At 32.4% G+C, this 18,755-nt stretch overlaps 1 protein-coding gene across 6 annotated transcripts in view; it reads right to left on the reverse strand.

The window, feature by feature from the left end:
* Positions 1-18,755, reverse strand: part of LOC111049791 (putative peptidyl-prolyl cis-trans isomerase dodo) — an 85,648-nt gene that overhangs the window by 51,410 nt on the left and 15,483 nt on the right. For 2 of the 6 annotated variants that reach the window (XM_022335963.2, XM_039430505.1), the window contains one exon: positions 1,794-5,568. The exons of the other annotated variants lie outside the window; for them this stretch is intronic. In XM_022335963.2, the coding sequence (XP_022191655.1) occupies positions 5,348-5,568 (221 nt within the window). In that variant the 3' untranslated portion in view covers positions 1,794-5,347. Of the gene's footprint in view, positions 1-1,793; positions 5,569-18,755 lie in introns of those variants that run through there. 6 annotated transcript variants of the gene reach the window in all.

Genomic DNA, 18,755 nt, shown 5'->3' on the forward strand with positions numbered 1-18,755 from the left:
CTTTCTATTATTCCATTGATCATTTCTGGTGTTGTTTGTTTTTGTTGTAATTTCTTCTTAATTATGTCTATGGTTTTTTGTACTGGGATGTTTGTGTACAGGTTTACAATGTCAAAGGAACAGAGTGTAGAGTTATAAGGTATATCTAAGTCCTTTATTTTTTCAATGAGGTCTGTGCTGTTCTTCAGATGTGTTGGGCTGTCAATGCTGACATTTAAAAATTCTACACATCAGAAACAAAGGACCTGAACTAAACACCTTGGGACAATTTGAAATATACAAACACACTAAAAGAGACCCCCACAACATCCTTAATGAGCAAACCAACTTCAAATCACACAGCCTCTTCAACCTCCTACTCCAATAATCCACAAATTCAAACATTCCCGCAACCCCCGCCGCCAACAGTTCAAAAATTCCCGCCACTCCCACAACCCACCTGCTTAATAACCACATGTATTCAACAAGGGAAGTGACAGCCAGTGTTGATGAAGGAACTAGTGTCCGAAAGCGCTACACTAATGTAAGTAGAAGCTAATAGCTTTTATTTATAAATACCTGACTGCTATGTCGTAATTAATTGTTCAAAGTGATTAAATAATTTTAGATATATTCTTCTTTGGAAGGTTGAAATCAAAGTCATATCGATATTCCGATTTGAAGCTGAGATAATATACTAACTTGTATTAAGAAATCATTGCAGTTTTCAACTTCTTTTCCTGCTCCTGGGGGATTTACAAACGGTGTGACGATTGGGTCTCTTCGGTTTCTGGCTATATGTATTACCTATGTATACTAACACCTAGCTTTCCCTTTTAATGTCTTTATTGACTGGGCTACTTGTTGAAAGACTAATATTATTATTACATATTCAGGTGATAAGGATGCTGTAATATTTCTCGATTTATTCAAAGTTTTTGATTTTGTAAACAATAAAACATTAAAAATTCTAAAAACTATAGGTATATTCGTATATATGAGTCGGATAGAACCAAGGAAGCTAGTTCCAGATCATCAATTTGGGTTTAGAAGTAAGCATTCAACTATCCAGCAGGTCCACAGGGTGACTGACATCATCAAGAAAGTCCTTGAGGAAAAAAGTTCTGTGCAACAGTCTTTCTTGATGTAGCTCAGGCGTTTTATAAAGTATGGCATGAGGGTCTGAACAGAAAACTCCAGAAAATACTACCCATCCAGTATTCAACAATATTAAGATCCTACTTCTCAAACAGGTACTGCAGGGTGAAACAAGAAGATAACTAACGAAAATTGAAGCAGGAGTGCCTCAAGGAAGTGTTTTGGGGGCCATTCTCTACCTGCTTCACACAAATGATATACCTGTACCAGAAGAAAACATCATCGCCACCTTTTCAGACGACACATCAGTCCCAGCTCCAGGAGACAGCAATGAAGAAGCAACAAGAAAAATCCAAGTAAGACTCACAAAAATGGACCATAGACTGGAGAATTAAATTGAATGAAAAGAAGTCTGTGCATGTGACCTCCGCAAATAGATCGCATGAATACCAGTCAGAATCATAAGGCTAATCATTAGGCTTCCACAAAATGATAATTTTTTATAAATTAGGAGAAAAATGTTCCCGAGAGAAAATTGTCGCCCTCAACTTCACCGTGGGCTGCAATCGTTTCCATTCAGCGAAAAAGTCTCACTTTTCTCCCTCAATGTACAAATAACTATAGTTCCAATGGAATTTTTATAACTTCAAGTTGAGAAACAGATTCGAATAAACATTTTATCAGAAGATTGGGGATAAGAAAGTGACACACCTAGATTATCTCTATTCCATAAAATTTTAATAAATAGCAAAAATCTACAAATCTTAATCAATTAGAATCAATAAAGTCAATACCTATAAAAAACGATCCAAATGTAACAAATATGTTTTAAAATAGTTCATTGATGAAACATACTGGCACCCGCAATGCATAAATAAATAGTTTCAATACGATAATATTGAAGAATATCAATCGAAGGAAAATATTTTTTCCATTATCTTCATAACTATGGATATTTTTAAAATGAATATTGTTTTTTAATGACTAACAATCCATGCTGTACTTTCAACACTTGATATTGATACAATAACTCACATTAAGGTAAGCTTATAGTTTTTTGAGTTGATATAAGCTATATTATTATATTATCAACAATATTATTTTATAGTATATACAGAGTGACGCAGAAAAACGAAACATTTTGAATTTTAAAGTTTGCAGGTCTTAAGAGTCGGTAGATGTTCAAAATTAAGCACAATTAATTGATGACAACACGATGCCAATTAGTGACCAATAACCATTGGACTGGTTTGGAGAGTGTAATAGCCGTGAGGGCATTTCATAAGAAATAGACATAAAACACCCGTACAGTGAATATTTTGACGGCTCTACCACATCTGACGTCATGAACGTATCCCTCGTATCCCTGACGGGATATCAAGGGTGCAAGGTGCACAGTATACATCCTACAACAAAACATAAACTAAAGGAGAACATCTGGATCCAAATCACTGCCATTTCCCAAAATTTGCAACACTGTATTTCCAGAGTTTCCATAACAGGCTGCAAACGACGAATGAGACCACATCTTTCTTATGCTATTTTAAAAAGTAATTGGACATTTGGTCATTTTAATTGATTAGCATTATGAATAGCCTAAATACCATTTCATTAGTAATTTACTAGTTTTATGAATTTATTATTTCAACATTTCAAGTTCCTTGCACCACCCATAACAGGCTGTGAACGCCAATAATAAAATTATGAGCACAACTTTTGGATGTGTCTTGAAAAGAAAAGAGATAATTTTGGACATTTTGAGTGAAGGATCATAAATGACATGATGAAAATATGTCATTTCATTAGTAATTCGCCAGTTTCACACAAGTGGTTGGTGGAAATGACTTTTTCAAAACTTCCCATTTTCTTGCACCAGTCATGAGTGGCTGTGAACGTCGAATTTGAGCACATATTTCCGATGTCATCATGAAAAGTAAAGGGGTACTTTTGGGCTTATTGACTGTAGAAACATAGATGGCATAATGTATTCATGCTATTCGATTAGTATTCTACTAGTTTAATCTGATTTATTCCAGGAAATGACACCAATTCAAAATTACTTGTTTCCCTGCGCCATACTGTATAATACCACAGATGACTTCGACAAGATACATAAATATAGTGTTGTCTATGATAATACATACTAACAACGGCGTTATATAGAACTGTTCATTAAAATCCATACAATATAAAATTTACAGTTGAACCTCGATATAGCACTTCTCAAGGGAGCGCTCAAAAATGTACTATTACAAGGTTTGTATTAATCGGGATGTAATATAATACTAAGGTTGAAAGCTATATTGAGAAGGCAGGGACAGTTTTGGCATAAGCCTGTTGTGCCTTTTCACATAAATGTAATAATATTGTATATGACTGAATAAAAATAACATTTGAATAAATCATTATATGGACGTTTCAAGGGACTGCAGACAAATTCACTATAACGGGGTGTACTATATCGAGGTTCCACTGTAATACCTAAGGGTAGTTGAAAACTGTAGCTTGATTTACTCGTGAACTCGTAAAAAATAGAAATCCATTATGTCCAGCATGGTTACATGATTTAAGAATAATTTTCACATTATTTTAATGAAATAACCATAATTAAAGTTAACTATAACTATTTATTGTGGTAACAGAAACTGAATTTCTATAGCGAGGCTGATTACTATTGTTATGAATTTGACAATAATTAAATTTAATTAGTTTGTAATCTCGATACAGGCCAAGAATCTTCTTCTTCATCACCCTTCTGCCTCTCAATGCCTAAGAATCAATTACTAAAAATAATTTTTTGTTCATAAAAATATAGCCCTAATATTCTTTTTTTACCCAACATAGCATATGGTAATATAGTGGTTTGGATTGCAATTTGTTTGAATGCTATTACAACACTATAGTGAGGTCCACGTTATAATGGCAGTATTTGATTGACAGTAGTGTTGCTATCTTTTTCCATCATTTGAAAAAGCATAAATAGCGCTATCTCTTCCTAGCTTTGCAATGTTGCTAGTTTTCCATAAATATTTTATTTCTACTTTTGACAGTGACTGTACAGTTGTAAACAAACGATCTTTAGCAAAATACTTGACTAGTCAAGTCGTATAATTGATTTAAAAATGTATTTTCAGATAAATGAAATAATTTTTAAATATTACCGTATGAAAAACACAAATTATACAAGAAATGACACTTTAAAAGCTGATAGCTTGGACCATCCTCCATCCTAGACTACGTCCATCCTCAAGAACATGCTACAGTTACCTAGAGCATACCGGCATAGGTTATATAGGTACCGATATAAATAATATTAAAAGGTTATTTCAGAATTATTTCCATTGAAATTATCTCCATTATAAATAGGATTTCTATTTTGCTATTATTTTTAAGAGGAATGGAAATAGAATACCTACTATATATCTTAATTTCTGTTAATTTGAAGTTCAGAATGATGTATCACAGCTTTGTTTTGAATCAAATTATGAAATTGTGTAATTGATTATTTTATCAAAGAAAATGAAAACTAATATTGAATCAAATGAAATGGAATGAATTGAGTAAAAGCTGTGTACACTAAGTGGCAAAATGGAGTCAAATATAGTCTTGTATACAGATTTAGCACCCCTGTTCTCCCATCTTTCTTCACTGCCATAAAAATGTGGACCACACTATAGATTATATTGGTTTTTAGAGAAGATTATTTAAAGATGGTAAAAATAGTAACTTTATTTGCTGGAATGCAAAAATAATAAAATCTTAATCACATTTTTTGATATGAATAGAATTTGTAATATTAGCTCCTCCAATTCATAGAATCATAATATAATTACCATTGAAATTCTGTTTTATTCTAGCATTACAACATCATATTATTATAATTTTTAAAACGATTCTTTGAAGATTATAAATTTGGTACCTATATGTTATGTGAGCAAAAAGAAATATCATAATGAAAACAATCGTTGATGAGAGTAGGCATTTTTAAAAAGACCTAGTTATCATGTGTACGTGCGTATGGGTGTTATATACTAGCATCAAAATTTGGTTTCAACATAGAGAAAGCATTCGCTATACTCTATTCTGTAGTATGCTTATTACATGGTTTAATATGCTACTATTACAACAGCGTATATTGAATTTATAAAAACAATTCTTCGAAGATAGTAAAATGCAGTTTACAGTATAGTTTATTTTCGGCCATGAAGAAAAAAAAATAATAATATCGTAATAATATCAATAATTGATGTGAGTGGAATTGATTTTAGGTTTATCCAGTGCGTAGAATGATGTGAACTCCGGAGTCCGTGTGAACAGGCTCACTTAGTTCTCCTATTTTCAACGAGAATGCGGCCTGCTCGAAGGGAATCTGCATGGCTCCCTTGCCGAAGGGCCCCAGGTCGCCACCACGCTTCGCCGAGCTGCAGTCAGAGTACTTTTGCGCCAACTCAGCAAAGGACGCACGCCCCGACACTATTTGTTCTCTATATGCTGCAAAATTACAGTAAAAGTGAGTCAATTTGCACACGATTTCTAAGATTATTATTTTCTATCTTACTGATTGTTTAATTTTCCCTGATTTGAGAAAAATCAAAGTTTAATAAAACGGCTTAAAATTATCATAGCTACTTTTATATTAGAACTTCGAGTTATTACTTTACATACAGAGTGGGTGAAAAGTCCGAGAACGGCTTAATATCTCACACACAAAGGTAATTTGACGGTGGGTGTTATTGGGGATCCTACTAAAATTTAAAAAAATTCTCTACTATGACTTCAAAAAATTGTGGTCCGCCATATTGAATGCAACTTTGTTTTTCAAATAGGAAAGTGGTCAAGCGATACATAATTTCGATATGGGATTTCAATGAAAAATGAATGTCGAAAACCGCATATCGATATCTCGAAACGTTCAGAAGATATTCACATTATTAAACAATACTATTCAAAGCAGAAAGGGAAGAAAAAAGTATGAGAACGGCTTAGTATCTATTTAAAAAACAAAGTTGCATTCAATATGGCAGACCAGATTTTTGAAGTCATAGTAAAGTATTTTTTCCAATTTTAGTAGGATCCCCAATAACACCCACCGTCAAATTTAATTACCTTTGTGTATGAGATATTAAGCCGTTCTCGGACTTTTCACCCACTCTGTACGTAGGCCTAAAGTAATAACTCAAAGTTCTAATATAAAAGTAGCTATGATAATTTTAAGCCGTTTTATTAAACTTTGATTTTTCCCAAATCAGGGAAAATTAAACATTCAGTAAGATTTGAATCAGTAAGATATAAGATATAAGTAACTATAGAGAACTAAAAGCTTGAATGTAAAAAAGTCTGGTCCGCCATATTGAATGCAACTTTGTTTTTTTTAAATAGATACTAAGCCGTTCTCATACTTTTTTCTTTCCTTTCTGCTTTGAATAGTATTGTTTAATAATGTGAATATCTTCTGAACGTTTTGAGATATCGATACAGTATGCGATTTTGGCCATTCATTTTTTAATGAAATTATAAAAATAATAGTAATAAATTCATTTATTCTTCCAATTTATACATTTCACATAATCAGAAATTATGAATAGTACAGTAGATATATAACAACAACAATCTTGCAAATTATAAAAAATAAAGATAATAAAAATAATACAATTACACGTTGTACAAAGAAATCACAATAATTCATTTCCATCAAAAGAAGAATAAATAATTTCAAGTACCCCGAGGACTAAAAGTCCTGTTTGGGGCACCTTTATATTTTTAATTGAGAAATAAGAAAAGCAATGAATTATTTTGCCGAGTCGGAACTTGCATAATATGACAGGGTGAGGAATTTTAGTTTAGAAAATAAATGTATATTAAATGTATAAATGTATATTTTTATCTACTTTCCCTTCATTTGAAAAGAATAACCAACAATCAATGCACATTCCAGGCAATTAACAGACTAATAAATTTCATTTTATAAATTTCTGTCCATAATTATCAACATTTTAGGAAAATTACTCACATGTAGCTTGAATAATAATATTATCTTCACACAATTTCCAAGAGAGAGAGAAGACATTCATCCAATGAAACCCGTAAATTCATATCTATTCTACTCTTGAGAATAAACTCTCCACATCATTTTGTAATAGAAGCCAATCTTTTACTTCATTTTTAAAATGTTTTTATTATTGATTTGCTTCAATTCTACCGGCAAGTTGTTGAATGTTCGGGGGACTACATACAATTCCATATAAATATATGATATATAAATTATATAATTAATACATATAAATTCCATATAGAAATTATGTATCGCTTGACCACCTTCCTATTTAAAAAAAACAAAGTTGCATTCAATATGGCGGACCAGATTTTTGAAGTCATAGTAAAGTTTTTTTTTCAATTTTAGTAGGATCCCCAATCACACCCACCATCAAACTACCGTTGTGTATGAGATATCAAGCCGTTCTCAGACTTTTTACCCACTCTGCATTACTATAGAGAACTAAAAGCTTGAACGTCGATCAGCAAAATATAATATACTGTAGTTCAAGACAAGATATATTATTATTAATAGTCCTTATAATATATAAAAATAATTAACTAAGAGAGATTGTAATTTTATTTATACTGGAGATTGATGATGACATAGAGAAAATGGCAAGACTTTTATTTAATATGTTAATCTTCCACATCTCTATCACTAGATCATAGAAAGTGCAAGTTATTTCTCTTTTACATTTTTTGCGTGCTTTGAATTATATAAAATTAGTAATGAGGTTCCATATAAATCAAATAAAATGACAAAAGAATAAATCAATACCCTATCATAAGGTCATTTGCATGCGTTAATGACTTATTTCTGTTTGTTATATTATCTCTGATCATTTTGTATAATGTTTCTGATTTTTTCTTTAGCTTACTGTGTTATGTTAGCTCTACAAGAGTTGTCTATAAGGAGTATTATTTGAATAATTATTAAGTATTATTCGCTTTATTTTTACTGTATGATCTAGTTAACTTGTTTATTGCTTATCCGTTCACTGTTTTTATGAATATTGTATGATACAGTAGCTCTAGTAGAGCAAGACATTGGCTGTATTTTTTCACTGTATATTCTATAGTGTAGCAGATAATAGCAGTATGCTTATTATTGCTGTTACTCTTTATTCTTCAATTTTTTGTACATTTTTCGCAGAAATAAAGTCAAATTTTATTATATTATTATTATAAAAGAGAACAGAAGTGATACCGTAATAATTTTTGTGAGAAATGAAATATTTGGTGAAATGTATAATACAGTAGAACCCCCCGCTTAAACGAAATAAAGGAGGGAGAACCATTTCGGATAATTAATTCAACTGTTGAACAGTCATATATGCTAAAAATAGCCTATTACATAGTGTGTAGGACGAATTGATTTACAAAGTCTTAAAAATACAGTGTTAATTTCAGCTACAAAAATGTATAATGGACTAGAAAATAGTATAAACTGAACAACATCACTTCTCAAGGATTCTAAACATAACATTAATATTACCGCCTTGCTGTTCACATATCACATTATATATTAAGGGTACTTGGACTTATTTATGGGATCGTTTCGTTGAGCCGGGCTTTGGCTAACCCGATTTCGGTTATCCGGAGTTCTACTGTAATCAAATAACCTACATTTGAAAAATTTATCAAAATTGGGAAGAAAATAAGTTTTGGACTCTTTTCTGTTTCTTGTTTCCTATTGAATTATATTAATTTCATGAATAAACTAATATGCTGCAAGAGAAACATTAACAAAGGCAAATATGAATTAACACAAAGATGCATTTCTGTAGCCTATCACGATAAAAATCGACAGTAATGAATGAATTGACTTGAAAAATTATACATTATAGTTAGAAAGCTCTTAATCAATTCAAATACAATGCTTCATTTCCAATCACATTAAGTTAGTTATTATTAAGTTATAGAACAGGAAAATTCTTAAATCTAAATGCATTAGTAAAATTGTTAATACCATTCTCCATTATTTGTGATCTCAACTGAAACCCAAAGAGCCAGTGCAATGCATAACCAGGGTTAAACAAAAATCATACAAAAACTATTCTAATTTAAGACTAAAACTGAATTGATAAAATTGAATATAACAAGTGAAAAAAATACTTACTTAAACAAATGTTTTTTCGAGGAAGTCTGATGAAAGCTATTACAAAGCAGTTTTAAATCTTGAAACTCTTCATGCAGCATAAACATTAAATTGCAAAAGAAAAACTACAACAAATTGTTTGAAATGAGTGAACAATGCGATGCGAGAGAATTGATTGTTACTGAGGTGATGCTCGAAAATAAGTCTACTACTCAAAGACTAAATAATGAATATGTGAGATTTCAGGCTGAATGAAGGAAAACCACTCGAAGACATAACAGACAGAGGAAGGTGGCCACCTCAGCCAGAATGAAGCAAATAAAAACATCCCTGAACACAATACGAAAATTTTTACAATCACACACACATGAAACAAGATAAAAACAGTGCAAAATATGGCTATAGTTATTTCATTTTAAATCTGGATGAATCAAGCTTTTTTGTGAGTGGAAAACTGGCTAAAAAGCTTTGCGATTTCAACTACATGCTACACATTTTTATTAACATCCCTACTACATCCAGACTACAATATTGAAATTAAAGGCAATGAAAGCATTGATCAACGTAAGCGATACAAACACATATCAATCGACAGGCATATACACAGAATAAAAACAGAACTGACAATTTTTTATGATTCATCACACTCACATTCCACAGCAATAAAATATAGCTGCATCACTCTTAAAATTAAATAAATGCAACATTGGAAAAGCAGGCAGATATAAAATACATTCAAATATTACACAAGAGCTACCACCCATCCAATTAGCAGCATCAATCTTGAAGAATACATTATTTCCATAAAGCACACTCATGTTATATACGATAAAACATATTTTATTATGGGTTCTTCTCCAACCTCACCATGAAAAAATAGTCAAGCACTAGACAGAATGTTTATTTTTTAGATAGAAATAGAGATAAGCCTGCACAGCCCGATGTCTATTAATAATATTATATAGGTACCTAGTCTATATAGAATAAATAAATAGTCTACGTCTATAGTAATGTCACATATCTTGAAAATACTGTAGCTACAGGTCTGGAAACGGTTTTATTCAATTTTTCAGTTCATTTTACATGAAGTACGCTAAATTACTGTACATCTTAATTAACAGCCAACAAATACCCGTAGGGCTTCGTTTCAGCAGGGGCACAGAAATTAAGACGAAATCTTCCACTCTGTATAGCTTGGTAACCAAGCATTTTCGGACCAATGATAATTAGAACTTTTTTTCTTCTTTTGATGTGAGGAATCACGCCCTGACTTATGGGCACCTTTCTTCAGAACACTCTGTATATAATATAGAAATAATTGTCTTTATGTGTGTTTGTTCCCTATAGACTTGAAAACTACTTGACAGAACGACATTAAACTTTGGGAATATGTTGTGTGAATATCTGGATGGTTTCTAACCAGAAATTTTAATAGAGGGGCGAATAATTATTATTTATTAATCCATTTTACAGACCTATGTTTTTGAAATTGTCGGCCAAGCGGCTACCGAAGAACGGAAAGATGATCATGATTCAAAATCATGTTGTGAAAATATGATTTAGCATCTAAAGTTACCAGCTGTAATAAACAGATAAATTGTGTACTGGTATTAATATAGGTTAGTAGTTTGGAGTTGAAGTTTAGTTGATTTGTACCAGCTGTAGATGTTGATCTTTACAAATAATTATCACTCCCGTATCATTGAGAAACTGGAAAATGTTGGAAAAAAATGATTCACCTCATGAAAGAGAGTTGTTCATATTGCATTCATTAATTACTGAAGAATGACAGAATAATTAACATTTTTTTGAATTATTTAGCTTAGCTTAGCTTAGGATATTCATCCTAAAATGGAAGATGGAAAGAATATGGAATTCTGTGTGATTCATCGTATATCGCATATTTCCTGGACCATCTATTGACAATCAAAAGCTATGAACGCATTAAATTTATCGAATAGAAATTCACTTTTCTATTTAATTTGTTCGTCACATATCATCAAATAAACTCTCTAATAATGCCACCAAAAACGCGAAATACGTCTGATAGTGTCGATGATAGCGCTGTTACACTGTCCGACATTGCAGTTATGTTGAAGGAGGCCAAGGAACATAGAACTAGAATTGAATTTGACCTGGGAAAATCTCTTAACCTATGCCACGAGAAGATTGACGACTGTGTGAAAGCTTCAGAAGCTCAATCTAAGAAAATTCAGGAGTGTCTTGACATAATAGCCGGTTTGAAAGTTGAAAATAACATCTTACAGAAAAAGGTGAAAGAGCTGGAGGACAAACTTGATGAAGCCGAGCAGTATTCACGGAGGAGCACAGTTGAAATTTTTGGGATACCGCAGGAAAAAGATGAAATCTTGGAAGATGTAGTTAGCAGGTTGGGAGCAGCTCTGGATATGAACATCGATGAATCGATGATTGATGCGTGTCACCGACTCGGAAAGCGACAAGGAGTTGAAGCCCCCCTGGAATAGTCCTCAGATTCGTCAGTCGGCGTTCGAAACAACTACTGTTGAAGAAAAGGAGGGAGAAGAGGAATTTGACAACGGCGTCCATGGGTCTCTCTGTAAGTAATCCAATTTACATAAACGATAGTCTCACGATTCGTAGAAGAAAACTTCTCATTGCTGCGCGAGAAGAAAAGAAAAAGAAGAAATATGCTTTTGTTTGGGTCCAGGATGGAAGGATATTGATGAGAAGGGAATCGACTGGCCCTATCATTCCAATAAACTGTCTAGAAGATATAGTAAAAAAATAGAGGTAGCCTGGGATTACTAGATCTTTTCTTGTCTTTATCATGTAGCCTTATTCTCAGATGTGAAAAATTATTGAACTTTATTATGTTTGCGAAAAAGTTAAAGAATTTAGTTATAATATTTATTTAAATTTCTTCTACTTCTATTATGGGGGATAATCATTATATTAATTCGTTTCTAAATCTATGTGAAGTAAATATGGATAATCTGATTATTGTTCATCAAAATATACGTAGTATGCGAGAGAACTTCCAATCTTTCATGAGTGAGTTTCTTGATGAGAATGTTCGTCCGCATATTTTTATTTTCTCAGAAGTATGGATAAAGGAACATGAAATTGATTTTTATAAATTGGATGGTTATAATGCTTACTATAAATGTAATGAAAATCACAGGGCAGGCGGAGTAATTGTTTTCATTACCAATAAATTCAAAAGTGAGTTAACTCAAGCAGATACAAGTACATTTGATGTGTTAAATGTTAGTGTAGAATTAACTCCTAGGATTAAGTTTGCTCTGTTAGCTGTATATAGATTACAATCTTATAGTGTCACTGCTTTCACAAATGAATTACAAACATTCATGGAAAATATAACGATAAAATTTAATTATTTGTGGAGATCTGAATATATGTGTTAAGGAAGTAACTCGTGAAAATTATGAATATCTAACACTTATGGCTAGTTTTGGTCTTGAACAGCTGATAAATGCACCAACCAGAGTTAATAGAATGAGCTCCTCATCAATTGATCACGTTTTCTATAGAACTCGAGATAACATGACATGTTCTGCTGGTATCGTTAAGATTGATGTGACCGACCATTACCTAATTTACTGTCTCCTGGATATAGGTGACATAATAAATCCTAGCTCCCAAAACTCTTCTAGCCTAGTCAATTCTATTTCTAAATTTAGCTATGAAATTTTTTATGAACATGTGAAATGTATTGATTGGATTGATGTGTATGATACTAATGATGTGGATGTTGCTTATCAATTATTTCTCAACAAATTAATAACGGCTGCAGGAAGATCAAAGGTAGAGGCTCCCAAAAAACGCAGTTATAAACCACTACAACCGTGGATAACATATAATTTGTATCGACGCATAACTAAACGAAATCAACTATATAAAAAGACAATAAAGCATCCAAATAATAATGACCTTCTTAGTTACTATAAAGCTTACAAATCAAGTCTGGCTGCAGATTTAAAGTTTACGAAAAATTCTTACTATTATTCTTTATTTGAGAATAAAGCAAAGGACACAGCTGCACAATGGAAGTTAATAAATGATTTAACCGGTTGCCAGAAAAATAAAAATAAAGATATTGTTTTAGCCGAAGAAAATAATGTTGTATCAGATCCTTGTATAGTTGCTGATAAATTTAATAATTATTTTGTGAATATAGTAGATAAATTGAAAAATAATTCCGCTAACTGTATAACAGAACGAAATGAATATAAAAATTGGTTTCCAGAAGGAAATTATTTAAATTCTTTTTTTTTAAACCCTGTTTGTACAGATGAAATAGTTAGAGTTCTGAAAAGTTTTCATGATTGTAAGTCGTCTGGAATTGATGGAATTTCGGTGAAAGCAATAAAATTGGTCAGCGTATTAATAGCTCCCGTTTTAGCATATATAATAAATCTTAGTTTTGAGTTGGGTGTTGTCCCTGAACAATTAAAACAGGCAGTGGTCGTCCCAATTTAAGAGGGGAGATAGCAAACAAATGGGTAATTATAGGCCAATATCTTTATTGCCTATTTTTGCTAAACTCATTGAAAAAATTTACAAAAGCAGACTGATTTTGTATTATAAGTTCACTTCTTATTTTAGTTCTAACCAATATGGCTTTTTGGAAGGTAAGAGCACTGAAGACGCGCTTTTGGCGGTTTGCAATGCATTACATGAGGGAACTAATACTAGCAATGGTGTTGCTGGATTATTTATAGATATTTGTAAGGCATTTGACTGTGTTTCTCACGAGATAATTCTGAATAAGTTGTGGTTATCAGGAGTGAGAGGTGTCACACATAAATGGTTCCAGAGTTACTTATCAAACAGGAGTCAGAGGGTTAGAATAGCTGATAAAATAAGTGAGCCTTTGGTTTTATCTTGTGGAGTCCCACAAGGCTCTGTTCTGGGTTCTATTCTTTTTTTGGTATATGTGAACGACCTCTGTAATGGGAAATTCATTGGAAAACTAACAGCATTTGCGGACGATACTGCCCTGACATATAACTTGCCCAGAGAGATTGACATTAGTCAGTGCATGTGCGATGATCTGATAAAATTGAAGTATTGGTTTGAATTAAATGACATGACTATCAGCAACAAAACAAAATTCATATCGTTCAATTCGAGAGGGGGTGATCAGGCAATTCTTGATATAGTATATAAGTGTAATGAATGTGTAGCCTCACCCATTCAGCAGTCATGTAACAGGTGCATGCAAATTGAACAGTGTGATTCTATTAAGTATCTTGGCGTTGTTATTGATAAAAATTTGAATTGGAAAGAACATATTAAAAAAATAAAAGGTGAACTAATATCTACCCTGAGAAAATTCTATTTTCTACGCTATATGTGCCCAATTAACGTCTTAAGAATGCTGTATTTTTCTCTGGTGGAGTCCAGACTTCAATACGGGCTGGTATGCTGGGGAGGTACCTATATAACTACAGTGAAACCGTTAATAATATCACAGAAAAAGCTTTTAAGAGTGATAATGCATAAAGGGAGAAGATTTCCATCTCGAACACTATTCTTGACTTTGAAAATTATGCCATTGAGACATTTATATGTTTTTAGAGTTCTCCGAATATTTTATATGAGAAGTGGTAATATTGGTGTGGAAGCGAATAACTATAGCCAATCCCTGAGAACAACGAACCGATTAAAGTACCAAGACCTTACAAGGAGTCCTTCCGTAGATCTTTTCCATATTTGGCACCAAAACTGTTCAATTTGTTACCACCTTATTGTCTTTTATCCCACTCATTATACATATTGCAGAGAAAAGTGAAAGAGTGGCTTCAATCATTGAATAGTGTGGAGGTTATGCTTTGTTAGAAAAATATTATTATGATTATTATTTTACTATTTTTGTAAATGTATAAGAATAATTCTTTGTTTTATCGAGGTATATATTGCCTATGTATAACATTTGTAAAACTCTTGCAATATCTAATGTTAAAGCGAACAAAATAGTGCCCGCCAATCGGACCTTTTTTTTTTACTTCCAAAAAATTTGAAAAATAATAATGTATGGCTGCCCCAATACAGGTTTTTTAAAAACAACCTCAGGAGTAGCCTATTCCACATAACCAGGATGGTATATTATGTTATTACAAATGTCTTACTATGTTTTATTATAATTTTATATATATAATATATTAGTTTATAATTACTTATAATTTTTTAGTTTCTATATATTTTTTGAAATAGTATGGTCTAAGTTATTATGTAGAGATGTAATTTTTATTAACATCCCTAGTACATCCAGACTACAATATTGAAATTAAAGGCAATGAAAGCATTGATCAACGTAAGCGATACAAACACATATCAATCGACAGGCATATACACAGAATAAAAACAGAACTGACAATTTTTTATGATTCATCACACTCACATTCCACAGCAATAAAATATAGCTGCATCACTCTTAAAATTAAATAAATACAACATTGGAAAAGCAGGCAGATATAAAATACATTCAAATATTACACAAGAGCTACCACCCATCCAATTAGCAGCATCAATCTTGAAGAATACATTATTTCCATAAAGCACACTCATGTTATATACGATAAAACATATTTTATTATGGGCTCTTCTCCAACCTCACCATGGATAGCCTCATCATGGATAGTGCTTGAATAGTCAAGCACTAGACAGAATGTTTATTACTTTCCTTGCCCTATTACCATAGGTAAGGAAAGTATTGCTTTCCAAAAAAAATTAAGGTACCCTAATTTCAAGTTTTCTATACGTTTCAAGGTCCCCTGAGTCCAAAAACATGATTTTTGGGTGTTGGTCTGTGTGTGTGTGTATGTGTGTGTATGTGTATGTGTGTGTGTGTGTGTGTGTGTGTATGTGTGTGTGTGTATGTCTGTGAACACGATAACTCCATTCCTAATTAACCAATCGACTTGAAATTTTAAACTTAAGGTCCTTATACCATAAGGATCCGACAATAAGAAATTCAATAAAATTCAATTCAAGATGGCGGAAAAAATGGCGGATAATTACTAAAAAACCATGTTTTTCACGTTTTTCTCGAAAACGGCTCTAACGATTTTCTTCAAATTCATACCATGGATAGCTATTCATAAGCCCTATCAACTGACATGAGTCTTATTTCTGGGAAAATTCCAGGAGCTCCGTAATATTATTGAGAAAAATGGCGGATAATGACTAAAAAACCATGTTCTTCACGGTTTTCTCGAAAACGGCTCTAACGATTTTCTTCAAATTCATACCATGGATAGCTATTTATAAGCCCTATCAACTGACATGAGTCTCATTTCAGGGAAAATTCCAGGAGCTCCTTAATATTATTGAGAAAAATGGCGGATAATGACTAAAAAACCATGTTTTTCACGATTTTCTCAAAAACTACTTGACCGATTTTTTTCAAATTCATACCCTGTATAGTAATTTATCAGCTCTATCAACTGGCATGAGTCTTTTTCCTGGGAAACTAATGGGGGGTCCACCCCATCCTTGAGAAATGGACTTTGTAACCTCCTTCTCGTGCATGAGATAGGTAGGTAGAGCAGTTTATAAAAAGAACACAGTCATAGTCGAGATATTTCATCTGTAGAACAGCGGTTTCGACGACTTTTGAAAAAATCATCGAATTTCACAATTTACACAAAGGAAAAAGTACTCTGAAAACAATTATATATACACATATAAAGTAGTCTGATCGTAGTTGCAAATATTTTGCCGCCAATCGTCATTATATTATTCCCCTAAATTATTCTCATCTAAGAATGAGGCTTACAGTTCAATGAGCAAGGAAAGTTGTGTGCGTGTACCACACCAGATTTTTTTTTAGATAGAAATAGAGATAAGCCTGCACAGCCCGATGTCTATTAATAATATTATATAGGTACCTAGTCTATATAGAATAAATAAATAGTCTACGTCTATAGTAATGTCACATATCTTAAAAATTACTGTAGCTACAGGTCTGGAAACGGTTTTATTCAATTTTTCAGTTCATTTTACATGAAGTACGCTAAATTACTGTACATCTTAATTAACAGCCAACAAATACCCGTAGGGCTTCGTTTCAGCAGGGGCACAGAAATTAAGACGAAATCTTCCACTCTGTATAGCTTGGTAACCAAGCATTTTCGGACCAATGATAATTAGAACTTTTTTCTTCTTTTGATGTGAGGAATCACGCCCTGACTTATGGGCACCTTTCTTCAGAACACTCTGTATATAATATAGAAATAATTGTCTTTATGTGTGTTTGTTCCTTATAGACTTGAAAACTACTTGACAGAACGACATTAAACTTTGGGAATATGTTGTGTGAATATCTGGATGGTTTCTAACCAGAAATTTTAATAGAGGGGCGAATAATTATTATTTATTAATCCATTTTACAGACCTATGTTTTTGAAATTGTCGGCCAAGCGGCTACCGAAGAACGGAAAGATGATCATGATTCAAAATATGATTTAGCATCTAAAGTTACCAGCTGAAATAACAGATAAATTGTGTACTGGTATTAATATAGGTTAGTAGTTTGGAGTTGAAGTTTAGTTGATTTGTACCAGCTGTAGATGTTGATCTTTACAAATAATTATCACTCCCGTATCATTGAGAAACTGGAAAATGTTGGAAAAAATGATTCACCTCATGAAAGAGAGTTGTTCATATTGCATTCATTAATTACTGAAGAATGACAGAATAATTAACATTTTTTTAATTATTTAGCTTAGCTTAGCTTAGGATATTCATCCTAAAATGGAAGATGGAAAGAATATGGAATTCTGTGTGATTCATCGTATATCGCATATTTCCTGGACCATCTATTGACAATCAAAAGCTATGAACGCATTAAATTTATCTTTGAAACACTGATATAACTCATATTTTTTTTAATTCAAAACTTTACTGATAAATATATTACTACCAAAAGAATAAGATTGAGAAGAATATGCTTTCGGAATAATAAATGCTGCATGACTAAGCACATAGGAAGTCCGTATTGAGATGTGAATGAAAATATTGATTGTCAGATGAATTTCATGATTCACCAAATAATGTCAAGTGTGACATGAAATACATTAACTTTTTGGCGGTACGAAGTTTGCCGGGCCAGCTAGTACTCTCATATTGGTTTAGTCGTCCTGGAATTGCATCTATTTTTACTCCTAAACTAGGAATTGTTCAGGAATGTAATACATCTGAGGATGAAAAAATCATTCGTAGTTGGGTAAGGAAGGGGGCTTTTATTCGGTTATATACCTATGAACATACTGGTATACTCTCGATTTTCAATAGGTCACAGGTTGATAATTATCAATTCATGTTGTCAATGTATTATGTATAGGCTATCATGTGATATTTAGTTGATATACAGGGTGATTCATAATTATGGTAAAATAATTTAATACGTGATACTAGAGGTAAAAATAAGAAAAAAAGTTCATATAAACATATATCTATAAACGCTTCATTAGCGAGCTATACAGAGTGAAAGATTCCGCCCGGAATTCAGTTCCTCTGGTGAAATACACCGATGCTG

Source organism: Nilaparvata lugens, chromosome 6 (assembly GCF_014356525.2).
Source record: "Nilaparvata lugens isolate BPH chromosome 6, ASM1435652v1, whole genome shotgun sequence".
Taxonomy (NCBI): Eukaryota; Metazoa; Arthropoda; class Insecta; order Hemiptera; family Delphacidae; genus Nilaparvata; species Nilaparvata lugens.